Source organism: Spermophilus citellus (assembly GCF_964194105.1).
Source record: "Spermophilus citellus genome assembly, chromosome: 2".
NCBI classification, from domain to species: Eukaryota; Metazoa; Chordata; class Mammalia; order Rodentia; family Sciuridae; genus Spermophilus; species Spermophilus citellus.
Window position 1 is genome coordinate 704,648 of NC_138183.1, and position 24,731 is coordinate 729,378.

The 24,731-nt window shown below is 50.4% G+C and overlaps 1 protein-coding gene across 1 annotated transcript; it reads left to right on the forward strand.

Annotated features, from left to right (window-relative positions):
* Nucleotides 1-313: 313 nt before the first annotated feature.
* On the forward strand, nucleotides 314-1,672 carry NRARP (NOTCH regulated ankyrin repeat protein). The gene has a single exon (XM_081270505.1). It carries the CDS (start codon nucleotides 594-596, stop codon nucleotides 936-938), a length of 345 nt encoding a protein of 114 aa, XP_081126631.1. The 5' UTR covers nucleotides 314-593; the 3' UTR covers nucleotides 939-1,672.
* Nucleotides 1,673-24,731: the final 23,059 nt, after the last annotated feature.

Consider the following 24,731-nt stretch of genomic DNA (forward strand, 5'->3'; position numbering starts at 1 on the left):
CCCGCGGCCACCTGGCTTCCCAGCCTCGCGCCTCCAGCGACCAGCGCCCCCTGCCGCGGAACGCACCGCGCCGGGACACGCCCCCGGCACCGCCCACGCCCCGCCCTCACGTGCACATGGCCCAATAGCCGGCCCGCCGGCTCGCGCGTCATGGGGCTATTGTTATGCAAATATAAGGACTGTAAAAGGCTCCCGGGCGCCGCCGGTGAGTGAGAGCCGTGGCGCGGGAGGACACGAGTGGGAGCTGTGTGGGAGCGCAGTTGAGCCCAGCAGGGACTGGGACCGCGTGCGTTGCAAGGACTGGGACCACGCGTGTTGCCGGGCCCGACCTCGCCCGGCCCCCGCGAGCGCAGCGACCGCCCCCGTCACCCGCCAGCCCGGGCGCGGCTGGATGCGGCGGGGGCCCCGCGGCGGCGGCCCGCGGCCCCGAGCGCCTGGAGCGCGCAGGGGCGGCGTGCGGGGCCCGGGGGCGCTGCGCCCTCCATGCGCCGAGGCGCGTCCCGAGACACGCCCCGAGACAAGCGGGGGCCTGCGCCGCAGCCGCCGCCCGAGCTGAGCCCCGGCCCGGCGCGCGGCCGGCGCCCGGCGGCAGCATGAGCCAGGCGGAGCTGTCCACCTGCTCGGCGCCACAGACGCAGCGCATCTTCCAGGAAGCGGTGCGCAAGGGCAACACGCAGGAGCTGCAGTCACTGCTGCAGAACATGACCAACTGCGAGTTCAACGTGAACTCGTTCGGTCCCGAAGGCCAGACGGCGCTGCACCAGTCGGTCATCGACGGCAACCTGGAGCTGGTGAAGCTGCTGGTCAAGTTCGGCGCCGACATACGCCTGGCCAACCGCGACGGCTGGAGCGCACTGCACATCGCCGCCTTTGGCGGCCACCAGGACATCGTACTTTATCTCATCACTAAGGCCAAGTATGCGGCCAGCGGCCGGTGATGCCCGCCCGGACCCTGAACCCCTCCAGCCCGCGCCCGCGTCGTCTCTGCTGTACCTTCCAGCCATCTACCTCGGTGTACACTAGGGTCGCAGGCCCGCCGGCAGCCCAGCCCTTGGTGCCCGCAGCCACGACGAGGACAGAGTGCACGTCCGCGGCCCCGGGGCCCGCCGCCCCGCCGGCCAGCGCCTCCCCTCGGCGGTGCCTGGCTGCCCGGCCCGGTCCAAGCGCCTTCCCACGGTCCCCGCCTGCCGCCTCGCGGGTGGGGGCGGGGCGCAGGCGCCAGCCCCTTTTGAAATTTGAGTCTCACAACCAGTGAGTTCGGAATCCCGAGATACCGGATCCTCGGCTCAGAAGGCTTTCTCCCGAAGCTGAAAGGCGCGCGGCGGGGGCGCGGCGGACTCGGGCGCCCTTCGCCGCCCACGGGACCCGCCATCCCGCAGGGCCGCAGAGCAGTTACCGCGCAGCCTGCGCGCCCGCGCGCCACAAAGGAGATGTTCGCTGTCCCTGGTGCCCCAAACTATTTATCAAGTGTGTGTATATTTGTGGGTGAAGTTTGTGCGCCTGATTTTTGTTTGGAAAATATTATGCGTGGTCAATGTGGTCATGGGGGAAAGATGCATTTTTTTCTAGTCTTAAAACTAAAAACTTGAGTCTACCATTTCTTGGTTGCACTGAAAATACCGCCTAGCCCGACGGTTTTCCCGTTGCTCTTCCCTCCCCTGCCCCAACCCCCTCTCGCTCCTGCCTCCTCTTCTCTCCCTCTCCTCCTCCCTCTCCCTGCATCCCGAGTGAGTTTCCGAAGCCCAAGGCCACCCTTCCCCTCCGTGAGAGGCCACCATCTCGCAAACCGGCTGGTTTTGCAAAGTCTCCTAGGGGGCCTGGAAGCTCGCTGGTGCTCGCGGGGCAGGGATGTGGGGGTAGGAGCCGTCGTTACCCTTACTAGTGAGTTCTATTATAGTTAACAGTCGGTTGCACACTTTTTAAAAAAAGTAAATGGATTTGCCGCGATTAAACGTCATAACATTTATGACAATATAAAATATTAACATATTTTAAGCCAAGTTTTAGGTGTATGTTTTGAATCTTGGTTATAAACCCAATTTTAAAGGGCGTTGTATCCAGCGTTGTGAAGGCAACAGTGTACCCATATTTATATTTTTATAAAATGCCTATAAGACTGTGAATCTCTCGTGCTGTTGCTGAGTGGAAGGGCCCCCTGCGCCCTTCCTCGGCCTCCCCGGCTCGAGGACCCACTTGGGATCCGAGGATCTGCCATGGGGGAGGGGCTGCGCCGAGGACGGGACGGCAGAGGCACTAGAGCGTCGCTAGCAGTCTCGAAAGGAGCCTTCCTGGTTTCTGTGGTTCCGATTTTCTATGCAACCCCATACCCCTTGTTTTGATCCTGGGAAATAAAAGGGAGGCTGAATTATTCAAATTTAAATGAGGTTTCCCCTTCGTAGAAGTGCTGCTGACCCTGCTTGCAAAAATGGGGAGCACTTGAGGACACAGGTGGGTGGAGGCCCTTTGTGCTGGCTGGTCACGAGAGGCCTCCTCGGCTTTTTAAGGAACGTGTGAGAAGAATATGTTGATAATGTCAGTGAAACAAGCAGACATTGAAACAAGCACAGATTACTCCAAAAGGAGTTCTGTATATTTTTTCTACATGCAAATGCCTTTTTAATTATGTTAATTAATGTTAAGACTCCTAGGCTTATGTTGGAGCTGCTATGGGCCGGGGTTTGATCACTTCCAACTGGACAGAGTCTGCAGCCATCCTGAGTGTACGATATAGACTTGTAGCCCAGCATGAAAAATTTATAAATAAATTTTTCATTGATCTTTTTATATTAAAAAAAAATGAGTTTGTTGTTTCTTGTTCTTGGCCAGTGTAAGACGCCCCCTTCTGGGATGAAGTCAGCAGGGCTCACTGTTTGCCATCACCTAAAGTCAGCTCCTGGAAAACGACTGTCCAGACCCACTCAACAGCCAAATCCAAGCCGGCCACACAGGACTCGTGAGGGCCCAGGGCTGCCCCCCCTTCCAGCCACCTTGAGGGCACTGGAGCTCTGTGGCAAGGCTGCCGAGATCCCAGAAAGACCTGCCTGCCACCCAGCCGGAGAGCTAAGCTCTTGGAAGGGACCAACCCTTCTTCCCTCCTTGCCAGATGCACACAGGAGTCTTAGATTTGGGGGGACATTATGGCTGCTCACTCCTGAGGTGTGTTTGCTGTGCTTCCCAGGTAGAGAGACCCGGGTCACCCTCTGGGAGCAAGTTTGAGGCCTGGGGGTCCCCAGGTGTGCAGGAGGAGAGAGACTCTCACCCCACTCCCAACATGCCCTGGGGCCCTGCAGGGAGACCCCCACCCTCCAGCAACAGCAGCTTGCAAAGAGGAGACCCTGGAGAAGGGGCAGGGGAAGTCTCACTGCCAGACTGTTCTGAGTGTTAGGAGATGGGGCTGTCTCCAGATACTCTCAGACCCCTGCACAGGGTGGCAGCTGCCCTCCCCAGGCTGGCACCCATGCCAGTCCCTGTTAGGGTAGTGCTCCTACCCTTGAAGACCTTGCAGATGCGTTTTCTTTTGGTTGAGTAGGCATTTCTGACCACCCAGCATTGGCCTGGGACACTGGCTACACTGTCTGTGGAGGTGAGTGGACTATGTGATGCTAATGAGCTGTATGGAGAGGGAAGGGTACCCACCCACCCAGCACCCCACCAAGCCAGGCCTTGGGAAGTTCTGCCCTGGGCCAGCTGGCAGCTGCCCAACCTGCCTTGGGAGAATCGCCACAAAAAAATTGGATGCTACTGGGCATCTGGAGAATGAGTCAAGCCTGGGCATTGCTCGGGCACCCAGGGGTGTGCTGGGCCATGGCTTCACTCTACACCCCTTTGCCCCACCAGGGACTGATTTCACATAGGGCAGAAAGACCTTGGAAGAAGATGCCATCACTGGATAGGGCCCAGTGTCCACTATCCTGCAACACCCTTGAATTGCCCCACTCCAGAGAGGCACTAGTGCCTCCTGGGCACAGAGCCGCCACCCCAAGGGAATGTTTCCAGTTCCCTTAAGGGACACTTTTGACTGAGAAGTCTCCACGCTGCCCCCTGGGAAGACAGTCTCTCTTAGGCACAGACACCAGGCCCCTGGAGAGGGGACTCAGGGGTGGAGCCTTGGTGGAATTTCCTTTCTCCTGAGGTTTGCTTGCAGCCAACCCTGGGAATTGAGGAACTGGGCAGGGGATGAGACACAGGAGACTCCTTCACAGGAGCCCTCTTGTCTTAGAAAGGGACCCTGGGCAGCACTTTCCAGAATGAGTAACTCTGTGAAGAGGGACTGCCTGAGCAATTGTGGCCCAAAGTGTGACTACTGGGAGGGGACAGGGTGCTTGAGGTGGGGACAAACGGGGAGTCCCTGCTAACCGGGCATAAGATTTAAGCTGCTGTGTGTCTCTGACTGGTGTGTCTGGGGCAGACTATCCTTCCAGGGCCTGGGTGCCCAGCCAATAGCGGACTGCCTCCGTTCTGGTGGGTGTTGGCAGGTATTGACCAATGGAGTCTTTGGGAAGGCCCCACCCCCCTCCTATGCCGGTCTCTGGTGGCCAGGGTGAAAAAGAAGGCACAGCTGCCCAGCCTCCAGACCTGAAGGGTGCCTGTGCAGGCTAGTGGGGGTGCCCCAGGCACTGAGCAGACCCAGGGGAGGTAGTGCTGCAGGCTGGGCGTGGGCTGCTGGGAAACCCTCATAGGGAGAGAGGAGGCCCACTAAACTAGTGAGAGCAGGGCCTGCCCCACTAGACTCTGCAGCAGGGCCATCGGCTCCTGTCTGCCTGTGATCTGACCCTGACTGCACGCAGGAAACACAGTTGGAAATAGAGAAAGATGGTCAGCTAGAAAGTGGTGCCCAAGGAGAGAGGGCCGGATTTGGAAGCCAGGGAGGAAGAAGAGAGGGAAGGGGCTGCTCGGGGTCAGTCTGTTCCCAAAGGCCTGTAGCTCAGCACCAGGAGGGATAGAGGGGTGTGCAGGAGAACACAGGGACATCAGCCCTGTGACCTGGGGAGGGCCAGCTGCCTCCCGGTGCTGCCTGGAGCCTGCAAGGAGGAGGAGGCGGCGTCCACCGGTCTTGAAGGTCGGGAAAGGAGGCCCCGCGCCGGGACAGCTGGGAAACAAAGCCACAGGCCGCAGTGTGAGGGCGCAGGCCACAGAAGAGGCCGTCGGAGGTCTGGGAACCTCCGCAACTGCTCCTTCCGAGGCCTCCAGCGAGACCCTCCTGGGGCTCGGGGTCCGGGGAGGCCGCCCCCCTCCCGCACACTCCGCCCCGCCCGCCCGGCCGCTGCCCCAGCCCCCCGCGTGGCGTATTCTTCTGCTCGGCCGTCCTTCCGACCGTCCCTCCGCGAGTCCGTCTGTCGGTCTTTCTTCTCCCGCCCCTTCCAAAGCCGTGGCCCCATTCATCCCCGAGGCCTCTGCCCTCTCCAGAGCGCGGCCCCGCTCGGCGAGCAGCTGCTATGCTAATGAGGCGGGCGGGGGACTGCGGCGGCGCGGGGGCGGGGCGGGGGCTCCGCCGGGTGGGGCGGGCTTTCACAAAGGCCGGTCTTTGCATTCAAAGCCCGCCGGGCCCTTCGGCCGATCGCGCCGGGCGGGGCCAGGCGCGGCGCCCCCGCCGAGCGCCTGGTCCGCGAGGGGCAGCGCCCTGGCCCAGGGCAGCCAGCCGCCGGCCCGACACCCACTTGCCCCGCGCGACGCGAGGGTAGAGCCCAGCTGTCGTCTGCTCGGGGTCACGGCCTGGGACTGGCGGCTCCTCTGGAGAACCCGCCTGACGCTGCAGGGCTCAAGGACGCCCCGCGCGGATGGGGCAAGAGCTGGCGGGGGCCGCCTGAGCACCTTGGTCCCCGCAAGACTGCGAGGCGAGCCATCTGAGCAGGAGATAGGGACCCTCCCGCCACCAGGCGCAGGAGCGCGTGGACGCAGGGGAAGGGGCGCCGGGGTCCGACCCCAAGGGATGGGGCGGGGCGCACAGTCCCGGAACCCCTCAGCCGGTCCGGGACCTGCCCACCCTCTGGCGACCAAGGATCGCCGAGCAGTGGGAAGGTGGCTGTGGTAGGCGGGGCCGTCGGGCCGGGAGGGACCCGGCGCAGCTGTGCTGCCACCATGTGGCCGTGACCCGCACTGCACCCAGACCCACAAGGAAAAGGACCCCTCTGCGCCCACCCGCCTGCCCCCCGCACTGTGGACCGGAGTCTCGGGCCAACGCCCGCACCACCCTCACGGGCCTGGAGCTGCTCACAGCTGAGCTGGACCCCGGCCGCCTCCGCTGGGAGGACAGATGCAGGGATTTGGCTGGAGCGCTGCGAGCACCGAGGAGCAGGGGCCGGTGGGGTGGAGCGCCGGTTACGTGGGTCGGGCAGCCCCGCAGGTGACCAGCCTGCGCTAGGGTAGGGCCACACCCTTCCGGCAGGGCCAGAGGGCTCGTTCACTGATCGCGGCGGCCAAGACCAGCGAGACCAGCTCTGTGCGGCACTCGGACGCTGCCATGGGAGCTGGTGGTGTCCTGTGTCAAAGGAGTCCAGAGGGAAAACCGGAAATCACATGCCACAGGGCCAAGCAGGTCTGGACACTGCCCCTTTGTGGGGCATGGAGTGGGCAAATGGACCAAAACTGGGGACACTTGGTGGAAGGGATGCTGTACTTAGAGGTCCTCTCAGCCCAGGCGTATCAACAGATGGGCAGTGACAGGTGCCCAGCAGATTTCAAAGGAGGCAGCAGTTGTGTGGAGCCAAAGAACCCAAGCCAGGCCTGGAGAAGGTGGCCAGGGTGTGTGTTTGCCTGATCAGATGGGGGAGGAGGATGTTCCAGGGCCCAGGGTGCCAGAGATGGACAGTGAGCAGGGCAGTGTTTATCGCAGCCCTGGGACATGCCACCATGTGTCACACTTCAGATGGGAAGAGGACACAGACCACATCCCTCAGGACCCCAGGGACAAGTTGCAGGATGCTACCAGGTCACCCAAGGAGCCTGGAACTCACTGGGCTAGGGAGGCTCCCATGTCCCATGGTGGCTGGTACTGCCATCTCAGCACCAGCCCCACTCCATTCTGGTGGATATGGCCGTGCCAGGTGTGCAAGAAAAGAGCTCTTTGTTCAAAGTCTTGCCTGCCCAGGGACAGAGCCAGGAGACCTGGTTTATAACTAGTGTATGTCCTCCAGTTATAAGACCCACAGGTCTGTGAAATCCCTCACTGGGTACCTGGTGCCATCTCTTAGCACGTGGGGAAGAATCCCCACAGGAACCAAACCCAAAGCATTCCATAAACTTTCTAAAAGGATAAGACAAAGTTCAAAAGTAGCAGTATCTTCAGAAGAAGATATACAAGTGACCAACAAAAATATAAAAAAGTGTTCAACATCTCTAGTAATTAGAAAAATGCAAATCAAAACTACTGTAGGATTCCATCTCACCCCAGTCAGAATGGCAGTTATCAAGAATACAAGCAATAACAAGTTTTGGAGAAGATTTTGGGGGAAAGCTGCACCATATATTCCTATATTTCTGGTGGGATTGAAACTTGGTGCAACCACTTTGGAAAACAATGCGGATATACCTCAAAAAAAACTTGAAATGGAACCACCATTTGATCTGGCTCTCTCATTCCTTGGTCTGTACCCAAAGTACTTAAAAATCAGCATACTATAGTTATAGCCACACCAATGTTTATAGCAGTTGAATTCACAACAGCTAAACTGTGGAACCAACCTAGATGCCCACCAATAAATAAATGGGTAAAGAAAATGTTATTTATATACAGAATGAAATATTACTCAGCATAAAAGAAAATAAAATCATGTCATTTGCAGTAAATGAATGGAATTAGAGAATATCATGTTAAGCAAAATAAGACAACCCCAAAAATCTAAAGGCGAAATGTTTTCTCTGATTAGTGGATAATGATCTATGATAGAAGGGCATGGGAAGAATGGAGGAACTCTGGATTGGGCAAAGGGGAGGGTTTATGGGGGTAGGAAAGATGGTGGAATGAGGTGGACATCGTTACCCAAGGTACATGTATGATTGCATGAATAGTGTGTTTCAAATCATGAATTGAAATGTCGCACTCCATTTTGTGTATGATGAATTGAAAAGCACTCTGTTGTCATGTGCAACTAGAGAGAACAAATAAAAAAAAGAATAAGATTGGAAACAAGAAAAGGTGACAATTCCAACACCACATTGTAAATGTACCTAAGTTACACATTTGAAATGGTCACTTGTATGCGAATTCAACCTCAAATAAAATATCTTTTCAACAAGTCGACCTTCCAGCCAGCAGAAAAGGGAGGTCCTCTCCTTCCCGACACTTCCTAGAAGTCCTTCTTGCACATCTGCTTGTGTCCCATTGGCTGGAACTGGGTCATCTGACCACCTGACTGCAAGGGAGGGCTGGGACACAGTCTGTTCTGTGCTGTGAGCCCAGCCTAATGAGGGTGTAAAAGGAGAGCCTGGCGCAGTGGCATAGGCTCTGGGGCCATGCCTGTAACCCCAGCTCTTCAGGAAGCTGAAGCAGGAGGTTAGAAGGTTCAGCCTGGACAACTTAGTGAAATCCTGCCTCAAAAATAAATTAATAAAAAGGGAGGGGGAGCTGGGGATGTAGCCCAGTGGTGAAGCACCCCTGGATTAAAAAAATCCTCACCATTTTGGGAGGATGTGTCCAGATGACTATCAACCTGTTTTGAAATGCAAAGACCAAGAACAGGAAGAGCAGGGGCCAGCTTGCTGTGCAGGACACAGGCTTGCTGCAGGGCTGCAGGCTCAGGCCTGGGACACAGGACGACACACAGGCCAGGAGAACTCCTGAGACTCGCATGCGCCGGGGACCTGGCTGGTGGCGAAGGCAGCGTTGCTAGGGAACAGCTGGACAGCCCCCTCAGTCCTGGGGACCTCGCTGTGCAAGCCACAGCACAAATGGAGCCATGTCTCTAGGCCTGCCAAGGTCGGAAGGGATCCCCCACCGGGCACAAGCCCAGGGCCTCCTGCTAGGCAAGCACTCTACCGCTGAGCTACAGCTCAGCCGTCTCAAATTTTATTTATTCATATGTGGTGCTAGGAATTGAACCCAGTGCCTCACACATGCTGGGCAAGCGCTCCACCCCTGAGCCACTACCCCAGCCTCAAATTTTATTTTGAGCAGTGGCGCACCCCTGTCACCCAGTGACTCCTGAGGCTGAGGCACAAGGATTGCAAATTCAAGGCAGACCATGCTTCCAAAAACAAAAGGGCAGGGTGGGGCTGAGGGTGTGTATGGTTTGGATTAGAGGCGGCCCAAGCAGTTCCTGTGCTGCACAGGAAAGTCCAGGGTGAGACGCTGCACTGAGAGCTGTGACCTTGTCAGCCCAGCAATGGACAGGGCAGTGGGCCGTGGCTGGAGAATGTGGGCACTGGGGGCATGCTTCCTGGCGGCATCACACCCTCCACCTTCTTTGCCCAGAGCCGTGGAGTCAGTGGACCACTGACCAAACCATGAAACCATGAGCCAAAATGAGCTCGTCCTCCTCTAAAGAGTGATTCTTGGGTATTTTGGTCCTAGCAAAGAAAAGCTGACTGCCACAGCACGTGGCTTGGTCGTAAGTGGCCCTGGGTTCAGGCCCTAGCACTGAAATAATTCATTAATTAAGGTGTCCAGGCTGGCCTCAAACTTGCAATCCTCCTGCCTTGGCCTCTCAAGGATCACAGGTGTGCACCACCATGCCCAGGAGAGATCTCTTAAATAGGGCACAAAAAGCAAGAGATATAAGGGAAAAGATAAATACACATGAACACATTAAAATCGAGACTTTCCTGGGGCTGGGGTTATGGCTCAGTGGTAGAGCATGCGCCTTGCACGTGTGAGGCCCTGGGTTCGATCCTCAGCACCACGTAAAAATAAATAAAGGTATTGTGTCCATCTAAAACTAAAAAACTATTTTAAAAAAATAAACAGATAAAATTGAGATTTCCTGCTCATCAAAACAACCATCAGGGCTGCGTACAGTGGCTTAAGACTATCATCCCAGTACTCCAGAGGCTGAGGCAGGAGGATCACAAGTGAGGCCCTAAGCAATTTAGCAACCTCTACCACGCGGCCTGCGCAGTGGTTTCATTAATGAGGTTCTAGGCATTAAGTTAGTTAGAAGAGATCAAAATAAAACACACAGACCAGTACCTTATTTTACATTGCTAGGTCCAAGACGGCTCACCTCCCTGATTCCCGCCTCCAGCCGCCCAGCAGGGCAGCGAGGATTACTCTGGGCTAGCAGGAGAGAGAGAGAGCGAACACGCCAGGGAGTAGCCTTTTATTTGGGGGAACAAGAGATTCAGGGGAGAATTCCATCCAATGAAGGTTGAGGGGGGGCTGCACTCCAAGGTCAGGGTCAGTGATTGGGTCCCCGGGGTCAGTGGTCAGACACACCCCCACACGGATGGGCTCTCTCATCAGGAAAGGGTCAGGAAAGCTTCGACAGAGCCAAAGCGCCTCAGGCCCTTAACGGGAGTCACCCAATCACGTGTCAGAATGGCTCCCCACATATTCCCCCTTTCTATTCTTAACAATGAGGCGGCGGTTCACTCTCTGGAGTCCCCGGATTCTTGATTGGAAGACTCGCCATCCTATAGTTACAATACAAAGAGAATTAACAGCAAAGAGAATAATCTAATAATGTACCAAGCGGAGTGTTTAAGAATATTTCCAGGGTTGAATCCATTTAACTCCTTCAATATTTGGTTAGCCAAGGAAGAAGGATCTGAAAAATCAGCTCTATTATTTTGAATGTCTTGGATATGGTGATGAAGTTCCAGAATATCCAAGCTATTATTACTATTTTGCCAAATACCTAATAAATGGTTTTTAATTTTCTCCCAATCCCAGAGAGAAGCATTGTACTTGGCAGCTGTAACACATACATACTTATAATTAGCATGGCATTTAAGCCTTTCCTTAAATTTTAAGGCTGAAAGTTCATTACCAATGTTTATAACAGTCGCCTCTAAGGCGTTTAATTTAGTCTCAATCTTTTCATCAATATTTACTTGATTACGCAGAGCCTTGGAAGTATTTTGAGCTAAATTATTAAGAAATTTTGCATGCTGAATATTCTGAGACAATGTCAGAGATGCAGAGACAGTTGAGGCAATAAAAGAGACCAGCGCTAAAACATCAACAATTATGACTCCAATAGCACGTTTAGGTCTTGTTAGCTGGGCATGAATTTGCTGTAAGACTTGTAAACCAGCATCAGCATACCATGGCTCTGAAATATTAGCAGGTAATAAAACAAAAGAGGGCTGATGAAGTATCAGCACTCCTTTTCCTCCATTATACCTAGAAATACAATTGGTTAGGTTGCACTTATTACAAGTAACAAAATATCTATCATCTATCCATTTAACTTTTACATTTCTAATAATTAAAACATAAGGAGATTGGACACAGGCTCTTAGGCCATAGCAAGATCCCTCTTTACAATTCTTGCCAACAAATTTTGGTAAAGGTTTATCTGTAAAATGTAAATATTCTGAGGCAGCAATTAAACGCCAAATATCTTTTTGAACACCTCCTTCACTATAAGTCAAGATATTACTAACAAATCCTGCAGGTGTCATAGCAGAATTTCTTCGTAATTGTCTCTTATCAATTTTTGGAGACCAGTCTAAAATATACCCACCAGCTTTAGACACCTTATGTTGTACAGGAAAGGTATTTACACAATCCATCCATTTAGGAAAGGTGCCAATTTCAATTGTAGAACTATTTGGACAATGGGGTATCGGTGGAGGTTTTGCAGAAATGACTGGCTTGTTATGGGAAAGTCCCATCTTAATTACTGATCTAGTATTAGGTTTTAAGTCTCCATAAATAGAATTATTTGTCAGTCTAGGTTTACCAATCGCTGTCTTTTCTTCAAATGATACTTTCAGACAGCCAGCATGTTTATCATGTGACCAACATAAAGGTAATTGGGCACTGTAGCCAAAATAATTAAATCTAGTCACATGATTGGGAGTAATATGAGTATCTGTAAATCCTCCCATCATGAATGAGTCATTAGTAAATACTAGAATAGATTCTCCAGTCCACACAGCTGGGTGTACCAGGGGTGGATCTGGGAAACATGTCCAATAAGTGTCTATTTGATTCCCTTTTACCTGACAGCCCAGTAGGGCAATTACTGTTGCTACCATCAAGACTGGGGTCCTGTTCTTTCCTAGGCGTCGAAGTATTTGGGAAGACTGGGTTGTCAATTTCTTCACATCTTTCCACGAAATCAGCTTCTCGGCTGGTTCAATCTGGTCCTTCTTCATCTTTTTCCGATATCTCCTCCTTTTGGGTAGTGGCTCCTCCGGGTCGATCCTCAGTCGCTTGAGTCTGGGTTCTATCTCCTCCATGTCTGATAGCACGTTCAGGCACCCAAATAGGACGGAAAGCACCTTCTGGAAAAATACAAGCATGCCCTCGGCCCCATGTTATTACGGGGTCCAGACCCTTCCACTGACCAGTCTGTAAATCTTTCCACAAAACTCTGCCTAAGGGGCCTGTTACTGAGGGAGACATTTGTCTCTCAGCAGCTGTGTGACCTTCTGTGTCACAGTTTTAAAAATTTAAAACAAACAAGGCATTATTAAGGCTATTTTGGGGAGTCACTATCTTATTCCCCCTTTTTAATTTTTGTAATTGAAGTTTAATAGATAAATGAGCTCGTTCCACAATGGCTTGACCTTGGGGGTTATAAGGAATTCCTGTTTTATGATTAATTTTAAACTCTTGGCAAAATTGTTGAAAAGAAGAGCTTACATAAGCTGGAGCATTATCTGTTTTAATCTGCATAGGGCACCCTAAAATGGAAAAAGCTGCTAAGCAATGAGAAATTACATGTTGAGTATTTTCCTTAGTACGTGCTGTGGCAAAAATAAATCTAGAATAAGTGTCCACTATGACATGTACATAACATTGCTTACCAAATTGAGGAATATGAGTTACATCCATTTGCCATATCTGATTTGGTTTTAATCCACGGGGATTTACCCCTGATGGCAGAGATGGAGTGTGAACAACACACTTAGGACATTGGCTTACAATCTGATGAGCTTGTTCTCTGGTAATACTAAATTTTTTACGTAAGCTAGAAGCATTTTGATGATGTAAGGAATGGGAAGCTAGTGCACAGTCATATGAAGACATCTGTTGACAAAAGGCTACTAATTTATCAATTTTATCATTACCTGCAATTAGAGGTCCAGGAAGAATAGTATGTGCACGGATGTGTCCAATGAAACATGGGTACTTTCGCATTAGCACTGTCTTTTGTAAATTATGAAATAATTCAAATAACTCCTGTGATGAAGTAAAGCCAATAACTGAGGTTTCAATATTTTTGGTAACTCCGACTGCATATAAGCTGTCAGAATAGATATTAATAGGCTCATTTGAAAAATAATCTAAGGCACAAATCAGAGCTTGGAGTTCTGCCCTTTGAGCTGAAGTATAAGAAGTTTGTATTACCTCTGTGTGAACACGGCTGAAGAAACCTGCCTTACCAGAGCTGGAACCATCTGTGAACACCGATAAAGCTCCCTTTATTGGATGGGAACGTACAATCTTTGGAAAAATAAGTGATGTTAATGATGCAAATTGTACAATCTTATCACGAGGATAATGGCTATCTATTTGGCCAGGAAAATCTGCAAAAGCTATCTGCCATGAACTAGAAGTTTGAAAAAGCCAATTAGTCTGTTGAACAGAAAATGGAATAATTATGATATCAGGCTCAGATCCAATTAATTGTAAAATCCTAGTCCTACCCTTAATTACTAATTGAGCTATAGAATCATGAAAAGGAATTAATGTTCTTTGAGGCGAGTGAGATAAATAGATACATTCAATAACTTCTAATCTTTGCCATATGGCTCCTGTTGAGGTATGCTCAGTTGGAAATATTAATAAATACATTATTTATTTAGGATCTATTCTAGTAAGCTGTGCATTTTTAATTGCAATTTCCACTTTCCTTAAGGCTGCCTTAGCTTCTAAAGTTAGTTGACGTGGAGAGGTTGGAGAAGGATTTCCTTGTAATATCTGAAATAAAGGACTTAACTCAGAAGTAGTTAACTTTAAAGATGGTCTTAGCCAGTTAATATCTCCTAATAGTTTTTGAAAATCATTCAGGGTACGTAACTCCTTAACTCTTATCTGAAGATTTTGAGGACGGATTGTACGTCCCTGAATTATCTGACCTAGATATTGAAAAGGAGATACCTTTTGAATTTTTTGAGGAGCTATACTTAAACCCATTGTTGTAAGTGAGGTCTCTAACTGAGTAAAAATTTCTGAAAGTACTTCTGGATTAATATGAGCCAATAGTATATCATCCATAAAATGAATAATATAGGCATCAGGGAAGCTATTTCTAATGGGATCTATTGCCTGGTCAACATATTTTTGGCACAGTGTAGGGCTATTACGCATTCCCTGAGGAAGGACTTTCCAGCAATATCTTTTAACAGGTTCCTTAAAATTAATTGTTGGAACAGTGAAAGCAAATTTTTCACAATCTTTAGGATGTAACCTTATAGAGAAAAAACAGTCTTTTAAATCTATTACCATCAAGCTATAATCTAAAGGAATGGCTGTGGGGGAGGGAAGTCCTGGCTGTAATGATCCCATAGGCTGAATTGCCTGGTTTATTGCCCTTAAATCCTGTAGTAATCTCCAATTTCCTGACTTTTTCTTAATAACAAAAATAGGTGTATTCCAAGGGCTAAGTGTTGGTTCAATATGACCAGCCTGAAGTTGTTCCTCAACTAATCTATGAATTATTTTAAGCTTTTCCCCTGAGATGGGCCACTGAGAAATCCAAATAGGCTCTTCTGTGAGCCACGTGATTTTTTTAGCTGTCTTAAGGATCGGGGAAGTACTCAGGGCCCCTAGTAAAAATTCTGGCCTGGAGTATTTCGTGGAGACTGGCTTGAAAACAGATATTCTTCCTGAAGGGTCTCCCTATCATCTCTAGGAGAATACCTCTGATTAACTTCTTCAATTGATCTTATAGAATTTGAAGTAACTAGTAACAGTCCCATTTTGGCTAATATATCTCTTCCCCATAGATTAGCTGGTAAAGACTCTAACACATAAGGTTTAAATACTCCACTGTTCCCATCAGAATCTTCCCAACGGAGATAGTTGGCACTTTGAGCAGGCTGTGAAATCTGTCCTATTCCTTCTAGGTTAGCTGATGCTGTATGTAAGGGCCATGTCCTGGGCCAAAACCGGCTGGACAATACTGAGCTATCAGCCCCTGTGTCAATTATTTCTAGGAAATTTTTATTATTAATTTTAATTTTTAATAAAGGGCGTTCTTGTCGCACTAACTGGGACCAATATACTCTGTCCGGCGGTTTAGAAACTGAATCTACCGGCAGGTGCCTTTCTGAGACACAAGGCAATAATATTAATTGAGCAAAAATATCCTTTGGGGTGAGTCTTAGGGCATAATTGGACCTTACAGTAACATATAATTGCCCCTTAAATTTTGAATCTATCACACCAGGTATTACTTCAATGGCTCCCTTCAAATTATCACGCCCCAGAATTAAACCTACAGTATTCTCAGGAAGCGGCCCGAAAATCCCAGTAGGGATTTGTGTTGGTCCCGTTTCAGGATCTAATTCAACTGTCTCTGAAGGTCCCAAGAAAACTGTCTGTGATCCTTGTCTCTGTCCCAGTAAAAATCGCGGACTGCCCTGGTCGGCGCTGCCAGTGACGTCACACTGTGCGACCGTTCCTGGAATTCCCGGGCTCTCGCTAGGAGGAAATGCCGGCGGCGGTGAGAAAGCGGGCTGATCCGCGCCATCTGAATTCTCCGCATGGGGCTGGGAGTCTAAGTTCACATTTTTAACCTTGGTCCCTAGTGCTTTTGTTTTCAAATGAAAGGAAATTAACTTAGCCTCAGGCCGATTTTCCATTTGAATAGACTTAACAGCTCCTTGAATGGCTTTTATAAGGTCTTCAGGGGGTCGGGAACTCTGGCCTATATTTTTAAAAAGACAAACTTTTTTCCTTTCTAATTTTCTCCCAAGTAAGTAAATTTGGAGACTCTTGGTCACAAAACCAAGGACAATATTTACCTACAATCTTTAAGAATTGTAATAACTGAGTTTTCTTTATCTGTTTTCCTTTCTGATTAATTATACTGTCTAAAATAGTCAGATACATTTCCTTATCCGAAGAAGTAGAATTTCCCATTTTAAGTAATTTAACGTCTCTTTCCTTCAATATCTCCCGGTACTTTTGTGACCCAAATGTCACTTCTTCCTTTATTTTTCTCTTTATTCCTTATCTTCCTTATTTTCTCTTTATCTCTTTATTCCTTATCTTCCTTTTTATTCTTTCCCTTAATCTTTTTAGCGCGCGCTCCCACTCAATCTAACTAATTCAGAATGCGCCCCACGTTGGGCGCCAATTCTACCACGCGGCCTGTGCAGTGGTTTCATTAATGAGGTTCTGGCATTAAGTTAGTTAGAAGAGATCAAAATAAAACACACAGACCAGTACCTTATTTCTATTGCTAGGTCCGAGACGGCTCCCCTCTCTGGTTCCCACCTCCAGCCGCCCAGCAGGGCAGCGAGGATTACTCTGGGCTAGCAGGAGAGAGAGAGAGCGAACACGCCAGGGAGTAGCCTTTTATTTGGGGGAACAAGAGATTCAGGGGAGAATTCCATCCAATGAAGGTTGGGGGGGGCTGCACTCCAAGGTCAGGGTCAGTGATTGGGTCCCCGGGGTCAGTGGTCAGGCACACCCCCACACGGATGGGCTCTCTCATCAGGAAAGGGTCGGGAAAGCTCCGACACAGCCAGAGCGCCTCAGGCCCTTAACGGGAGTCACCCAATCACGTGTCAGAATGGCTCCCTACAGCAACCTCCTTCTCAAAATAAGAAAAAATAATTGGGTTGGGATGTGGCCCAGATTAAGCACCCCAGGGTTCAATCCCCAGTACAAAACAAAACAACAACAAGAAAAAACATAGGAGGCAGGGAAGTGAGCCACAGCGTGGAAGATCCCAGCAACTCAGGAGGCTGAGGCAGGAGGATTGCAAGTTTGAGGCTTGCCTGGGAAAGTTATCCAGACCCTGTTTCAAAATAGAAAGGGTTCCGGGGCTGGGACTGGGGCTCAGTGGCAGAGTGCTTGCCTACCATCCACAAGACACTGGATTCAATCCTTAGGACCATATACAAAAAATAAACAAAATAAAGGCATGCTGTCCATTTACAACTACAAAAAACTAAAAATTGAATTAAAAAAAAATAGAAGCTGAGTGCAGTGGCCCATGTCTGTAATCCCAGTGGCTCAGGAGGCTGAGGCAGGAGGATCTCAAGTTCAAAGCCAGCCTCAGCAACGGGGAAGCGCTAAGCAACTCATTGAGACTCTATCTCTAAATAAAATATAAAATAGGGCTGAGGGTGTAACCATAGGTTCAGTGCCTGGTACAAAAAAAAAAAAAAAGATAGAAAGGTTGGGTGTGTGTGCTCCTGGGTTCAGTCTCCAGTACCTGCCCCGACCGAGGTAAGGTAGACAACCTCATTCAAAATGGACAAGACACTTGAATAGACACCTCACAAAAGTCCATCCAGGAGACACAAATTCAAAGGGTGGTGTTGGCGAGAAGGTGGAGCAGAGGCCCCCAGCAGCCCTGGGTGGGAGCAGCCACTTGGGAAAACTGGCCACTGGGCTGAGCTGGACCAGAATTCCTGTCCAGTGCCTGTTCCTGTGTGGGTCACCGGCTGTCCACAGAGTGCCACCCACAGGTGGTGAGACAGCAGGACCTCAGTGCACCGCAGCCTGAAGCAGGAGGACATGGGCGGCCTGCGGCCCATCTGCGCCCCGTCTCCACCCTGTCCTGCTGTCCGTCTGTCTGGCCCACGCCTGCTCTTCCTGTGAGGACACAGCCTCGCTGCACCCTCATCTTAGGCCATCCTGACACGCACCTTTCAGCTTTGTCTCCCGTCACATTTCTCCAAATAAAACTGCATTCTGAGGCGCTGAGGGTTAGATGTAACCTAATAATTTGGGGGAACCATTTCAACCCAAATTCTTGTGCCAAAGAGAGGCTGCAAAAACATTTAGGGTCACTCACCATAGTAAAAATAATGAGAATGAACCACGTTCTGTGGGGGCCATTCTGACGCGTGATTGGGTGACTCCCGTTAAGGGCCTGAGGCGCTCTGGCTGTGTCGGAGTTATCCCGACCCTTTCCTGATGAGAGAGCCCATCCGTGTGGGGGTGTGCGTAACCACTGACCCTGGAGACCCAATCACTGACCCTGACCTTGGAGTACACAGCCCCCCCTCAACCTTCATTGGATGGAATTCTCCCCTGAATCTCTTGTTCCCCCAAATAAAAGGCTACTCCCTGGCGTGTTCGCTCTCTCTCTCTCCTGCTAGCCCAGAGTAATCCTCGCTGCCCTGCTGGGCGGCTAGAGGCGGGAATCAGGGAGGCGAGCCGTCTCGGACCTAGCAATATAAATAAGGTAACTGGTTTGTGTGTTTTATTTTGATCTCTTCTAACTAACTTAATGCCAGAACCTCATTAATGAAACCACTGCGCAGCCCGCGTGGTAGAACGTTCCACCAACAGAACGCACAAAGGAGCTGTGAGAGGTCCCAGAGAGAAACGCGTGCAGGAAGGGAAACGGAAACCACCGTCCAGCGTCCCCTCAGGGCCGAGTCTCTCCGACAGGTTCCAGGAAGCCAGACTCGCACCTAACATGCCGTGAGCGTGCCCACACACAGCTCAGGGATTTCATCAGAACTAAAGCAGGTGGGAGAGTGCCAGGGTGCAGACCCACGGGCAAGAGAACCTTCTCTGGAACTGGTGGAGGGCAGCGTGGAAAGGCTCATGCCCCGAGTCACCTGAGCAGCCCACTTGCAGGCAGCCCAGTGGCACCTAGCAACAGGCTGACTCAGCCACAGTGACAGCCCCAGACCTGTGCAAAGCCACGAGAGAGCCACCGAAGAGAATTCACAGCAAAAGCCGTGTGGCCCCAGAGACTCGGAAGGCTGAGAACAGGAGGATCTCAAGTTTGAGGTCAGCCTGGACAACTTAGCAAGACCCTGTCTTAAAATAAGAATTTATAAAAGGTTGGGGATGTGACTCAGCGGTAGAACATTCACCTGGCATGTGTGAGGCCCTGGGTTCCATCCCAGCACTGCTCCCCCATCAAAGAAGAAGAAGAAAGAAGGAGAAGAAGGAGGAGAAAGAAGGAGGAGAAGGAGGAGGAGGAGGAGAAGGGGGAGGAGAAGGGAAGGAGGAGAAGGGGGAGGAGGAGAAGGAGGAGGAGGAGGAGGAGAAGGAGAAGGAGAAGGAGGAGGAGGAGAAGGAGGAGAAGGAGAAGGAGGAGGAGAAGGGGGAGAAGGAGAAGGAGAAGAAGGAGGAGAAGGAAGAGAAAGAAGGGAGAGAAAGAAGGAGGAGGAGGAGGAGGAGGAGAAGGAGGAGGAGGAGAAGGAAGAGGAGGAGAAGGAGGAGAAGGAGAAGGAGGAGGAGAAGGGGGAGGAGGAGAAGGGGGAGGAGGAGAAAAAGGAGGAGAAAGAAGGAGGAGAAAGGAGGAGGAGGAGGAGGAGGATGATGAGGAGGAGGAGAAGGGGGAGGAGGAGAAGGAGAAGAAGAAGAAGGAAGAGGAGGAGAAGGAGAAGAAGGAGAAGAAGGAGGAGAAAGAAGGAGGAGAGAGGAGGAGGAGGAGGAGGAGAAGGAGGAGGAGGAGAAGGAGAAGGAGGAGGAGGAGAAGGAGAAGAAGGAGGAGAAAGAAGGAGGAGGAGAAGAAGGAGAAGAAGGAGGAGAAAGGAGGAGGAGGAGGAGGAGGAGGAGAAGGAGGAGGAGGAGAAGGAGGAGAAGGAGAAGGAGGAGGAGGAGGAGAAGAAGGAGAAGGAGGAGGAGAAAGAAGGAGGAGAGAGGAGGAGGAGGAGGAGGAGGAGAAGGAGGAGAAGGAGGAGGAGGAGAAGGAGGAGAAGGAGAAGGAGGAGGAGAAGGGGGAGGAGGAGAAGGAGGAGAAGGAGAAGGAGGAGGAGGATGAGGATGAGGAGGAGGAGGAGGAGAAGGAGAAGGAGAAGAAGGAGGAGAAAGAAGGAGGAGAAGGAGAAGAAGGAGGAGGAGAAGAAGGAGGAGGAGAAGAAGGAGAAGGAGGAGGAGGAGGAGGAGGAGGAGGAGAAGGAGGAGGAGGAGAAGGAGGAGGAGGAGAAGGAGGAGGAGGAGAAGGAGGAGGAGGAGGAGGAGAAGGAGAAGAGGGAGAAGAAGGAGGAGAAAGAAGGAGGAGGAGGAGGAGGAGGAGGAGAAGGGGAGAAGGAGAAGGAGAAGGAGAAGGAGGAGGAGGAGAAGAAGGAGAAGAAGGAGGAGAAAGAAGGAGGAGGAGGGGGGAGGAGGAGAAGGAGGAGGAGAAGGAGAAGAAGGAGGAGAAAGAAGGAGAAGAAGGAGAAGAAGGAGGAGAAAGGAGGAGGAGGAGGAGGAGGAGGAGGAGGAGGAGGAGGAGGAGGAGGAGGAGGAGGAGGAGGAGGAGGAGAAGGAGACAGCTTGGTAGTTCCTTAAAATGTTAAAATAGACATTGCATGTGACTCAGCAGCCACAAGCCCATGTATGTGCCCAAGGGAAACTTACGACCTGTGCACAAAAGAGAGTATGGAGAGTGCACAGCAGCTTCATCACAGGAGCCAAAAAGGACACACCATCTGGGGGGCCATCACTAGACCAATGGGCACAAAGGACAAGCTCTGTGGGATTCCAGATGCATAAGCTGCCTGGGCTGGAGCCGGGCAGTGGGACAGCAGCGAGTCCCACTACACAGGGTTTCTTCCCTTTTTTATTTTATTTTATTAGTTGTAGATGAACACAATATGTTTATTTCATTTGTTTATTTTTCTTCAGAGCTGAGGACCAAACCCAGTGCCTCACACATGCCAGGCAAGTGCTCTACCACTGAGCCACAACCCCTTCTCCTCCTTTTTGAAGTGACAAAAACATTCTAAAATCAGATTGTAGTAAGAATTGTACAACCCTGTAAATATTCTAAAACTAGCTTTCTATCTATGTACAGTTTTATAATGCAGATATCAAGAAATCCAGAGAAGAGTTCCCGGGTCCTTGGCCCCATCCTGCCACAGCCGGGGATTTGGGTGTCAGCTCAGGGTTGGAAGCATGCAGTGGACCTCAGGACGCAGTGAATGAGTGGCTCGGTGCACAGACCCCGTGGGAACTCTGCAGTCACCAGAGGACCGGGGCACACTCGTCAGGTGTGGTTCTGAGCAACTTCAGAGTGTTTCAGACCCTGCAAAACATCTCCAGAGGGTGGAGACTGCTGACCATGAAGGACACTTTCAAGTATGAGTGTCTACCTCAGGAGCCGTCAGGGAAGGGGGGTCTGGGGTGCCGCGTGTTCTGCACAGCACCGTTCTGCATGCAGAAAAGCTGTGCAAGGTCACCCACAAACTCCAGAGAAACCTGTGGAGCCTTTTTTTTTTTTCAGTTGTAGATGGACACCGTGCATTTATTTTATTGATTTATTTTTATGTGGTGCTGAGGATCGGACCCAGGGCCTCATGCATGCTAAGAAAGTGCCCCACAGAGCCCCAGCCCTGGCCCCCATGGAGTCTTCAGGCTGAGTTACTGGGGGAGGCAGTAAGTGCCACTGTCCCCCACGGCCTGCCCCACAGGCCCCTCGCCCAGAGCTCCACAGCATCTCTGGGAGGCAATCTTGGTGGAAACCTGTGAAGCCCTGGATACTGACACATTAAAACAGATTGAAACCTGGATGTGAAGACCACTCCTTCATCCCAGCAACCAGGAGGCCCAGACAAAAGGGTCACAAGTTCCAGGCCAGCTTGGGCAGCTCAGTAAGTCCACACATCAATAAAAGTTAAGGGCGAGGATATGGCTCAGTGGTAGAGCACTTGCCTTGCATGCAGAGGGTCCTGAGTTCAGTCCCCAGCTCCACACACACACACACAAATCAAATAGATCTTCTTCCTGTGACCTATCAATCCTTGGCATTATTCAAGAGAAATGAGAACATATGTCCAGACAAAGAAGTGCTAGGCCAATGTTCCTGACTGCATTATTTTTTTTTTTTTAAAGAGATCGTGAGAGAGGAGAGAGAGAGAGAGAGAGAGAGAGAGAAGAGAGAGAATTTTTAATATTTATTTTTTAGTTCTCGGCAGACACAACATCTTTGTTGGTATGTGGTGCTGAGGATCGAACCCGGGCCGCACGCATGCCAGGCGAGCGCGCTACCGCTTGAGCCACATCCCCAGCCCCTGACTGCATTATTTATAATGGCTAAAACATGCAGACTGTCCACACCGCAATTCCAGGGTGAACCCATGGGCAAAATGTGCCTGAGCTGTCTGAAGCCATCCTGTTTACCATCCACAGAAGGAGCGACTGAGACCTCCTGCGTGGCCAGTGAACCTCAGGAACAGTAGCGTCCAGAAGTCCAATGCAAAAAGCTCCAAAAAGCTCCAAGCACAAAGTGTTTGTGCCCGTGGGGGGTGGGGGTGGGGAGCAGAAGAAGCCCAGGTGAAGCTTGCAAACTGGCCCTGAGCAAGTCTGCCCTTCAACACAGGGCTTCCTTGGGTTGGGAGCCTCCAGACGCCTCTCTCACGGTTCATAATAAAATGTATAATAAACCATTGTGAATGAAATGCTTTTTAAAAAAGCAAACCTGTAGTGGCAGAAAGGGTGCGTGCTTATCTCAGGCAGGGTGGGAACAGGGATACACGGAGTCCAGATCCTCTAGGTGATGCAGACAGTCTAAGGCTGAATTGTGGTCATATTGCACGACTCTGTAGTCCACCAAAGAATCACCCAATTGTCCACTTAGAGTGAGTGAATGGTATGGTGTATGCAAAGGGTAACTCAATAAAGCTGCTTATTGAATGTTCTTTAATAAGCAAGCAACAAAGTAAAACCTGAAAAACAAACCAGAGCAGTTAGGGCTGTGAACTTCAGTCATCAAAGCATCAGGACAACCGGGGGCAGTTCCTTTGGAAGGCAGGCTGGCCTGGGCCCGCAGGGGGAGCCCCACGGGAGCTGTGGCCCTGACAGGCTTGCTGGGGAAGCCAGCCGGGTGCTCGGTGAGAAAACTCTGAATTACAATCACATGTATAACACCAATCCAAGGTTATAACAATTCTAGGAATAAATCTACCCAAAATGAACAGGACCTTTCTGTACAAAATTACAAAACTTGGCTGAAAGAGGGTAAAAAAAAAAAAGGGGGGTGGGGGGCTGGGTTTGTGGCTCAGTGGTGGAGCACTTGCCTACCATGTGTGAGGCACAGGTTCCATTCTTAGCAATAAATGAAATAAAAGTATATTTCTGCTGGCCAGGGTGAATGAATAAAATAAAGATCCATCAATATCTTAAAAATATTTTTAAAAAGATGGTAAATAAAGTCTTAACGTGTAATGTTGTCATCATATCAACCTCCCCAAATTGATCAGTAGAGTCAGTAAATTTCAATCACATCCTATAAGGTTTTTCAAAGAATCGGACAAAAATCAAGTCACAAGAATAAAATAGCCTGCGTGGTGGCCACACCTGTGACCCCAGCAACTTGGGAGGGTGAGGCAGGAGGGTCGCAGGTTCAAGGCAAGCCTGGACAACTTAATGAGACCCTCTCTCAAAATAAAAATAAAAAGGGCTGGGGATGTAGCTCAGTGATAGAGCGCCCCTGGGTTCAATCCCAGACCCAAGAACAAATGAGTCAACCGAGTCTGGGGGTCTGGTATGTGGGCTTACCCAGGAGGACAGCACTGAAATGCTTGCAAACAGCATTTAACCTGAGCAAGGGTGGATGCTGCTCAGTCTTGTATTATTATTGTTGTTGTTGTTGTTGTCGTTACCAGGGATTGAACTCAGGGGCACTCACTCACTGAGCTGAGCCGCATTCCCAGCCCTATTTTGAATTCTAGTTAGAGACAGGGTCTCACTGGGGACATAGCTCAATTGGTAGAGTGCTTGCCTTGCATGCACAAGGCCCTGGGTTCAATCCCCAGCATAAATAAATAAATAAACAAACAAATAAATAACTATAGAGACAGAGTCTCACCGAGTTGTAAGCGCCTTGTTTTTACTGAGGCTGGCTGTGAACTCTCGATCCTCCTGTCTCATCCTCCTGAGCTGCTGGGATTACAGGCATGCACCACTGTGCTCTGTTGCTTGGCCTTGGAATGCCCATTCGAGGGGCAGGGCTAACTCAGATACATATGGGAACTTCTAAACCCATTAGAGAGAAAAGGGGAACACTGGGAATGTGGGGGCAGAAGAAAGAAGGGAGAGAGAGGGAGGGAAATAAGAAAAAGCAAGGGCTGGGGATATAGCTCAGTTGGCAGGGTGCTTGCCTTGCATGCACAAGGCCCTGAGTTCAATCCCCAGCACCACCAAAAAAAAAAAAAAAAAGTAGCATACAAAAAGTAGGACAATCAAGAGGCCCAAAATAAAATTGCAAAGTTCACCAGTATCCACAACCACAGTAAATGTCATGGGCTAAACTCAGCAGCTCAAAGACCAGCACTCTCAAATTGGATCTGTTGAAAATCCATCTGCTTCCTGTTTACAAGCAAGGAAAATATATCCCAAACACCAATTGCAAAGAAGGCTAGAACAGCTGTCACCATCAGACAAAATGTTTTTGTTGTTGTTTGTTTGTTTTGTTTTGTTTTTTGTACCAGGGGTTGAACTTAGGGGCACTCGACCACTGAGCCCTATTTTCTATTTTATTTAGAGACAGGGTCTCACT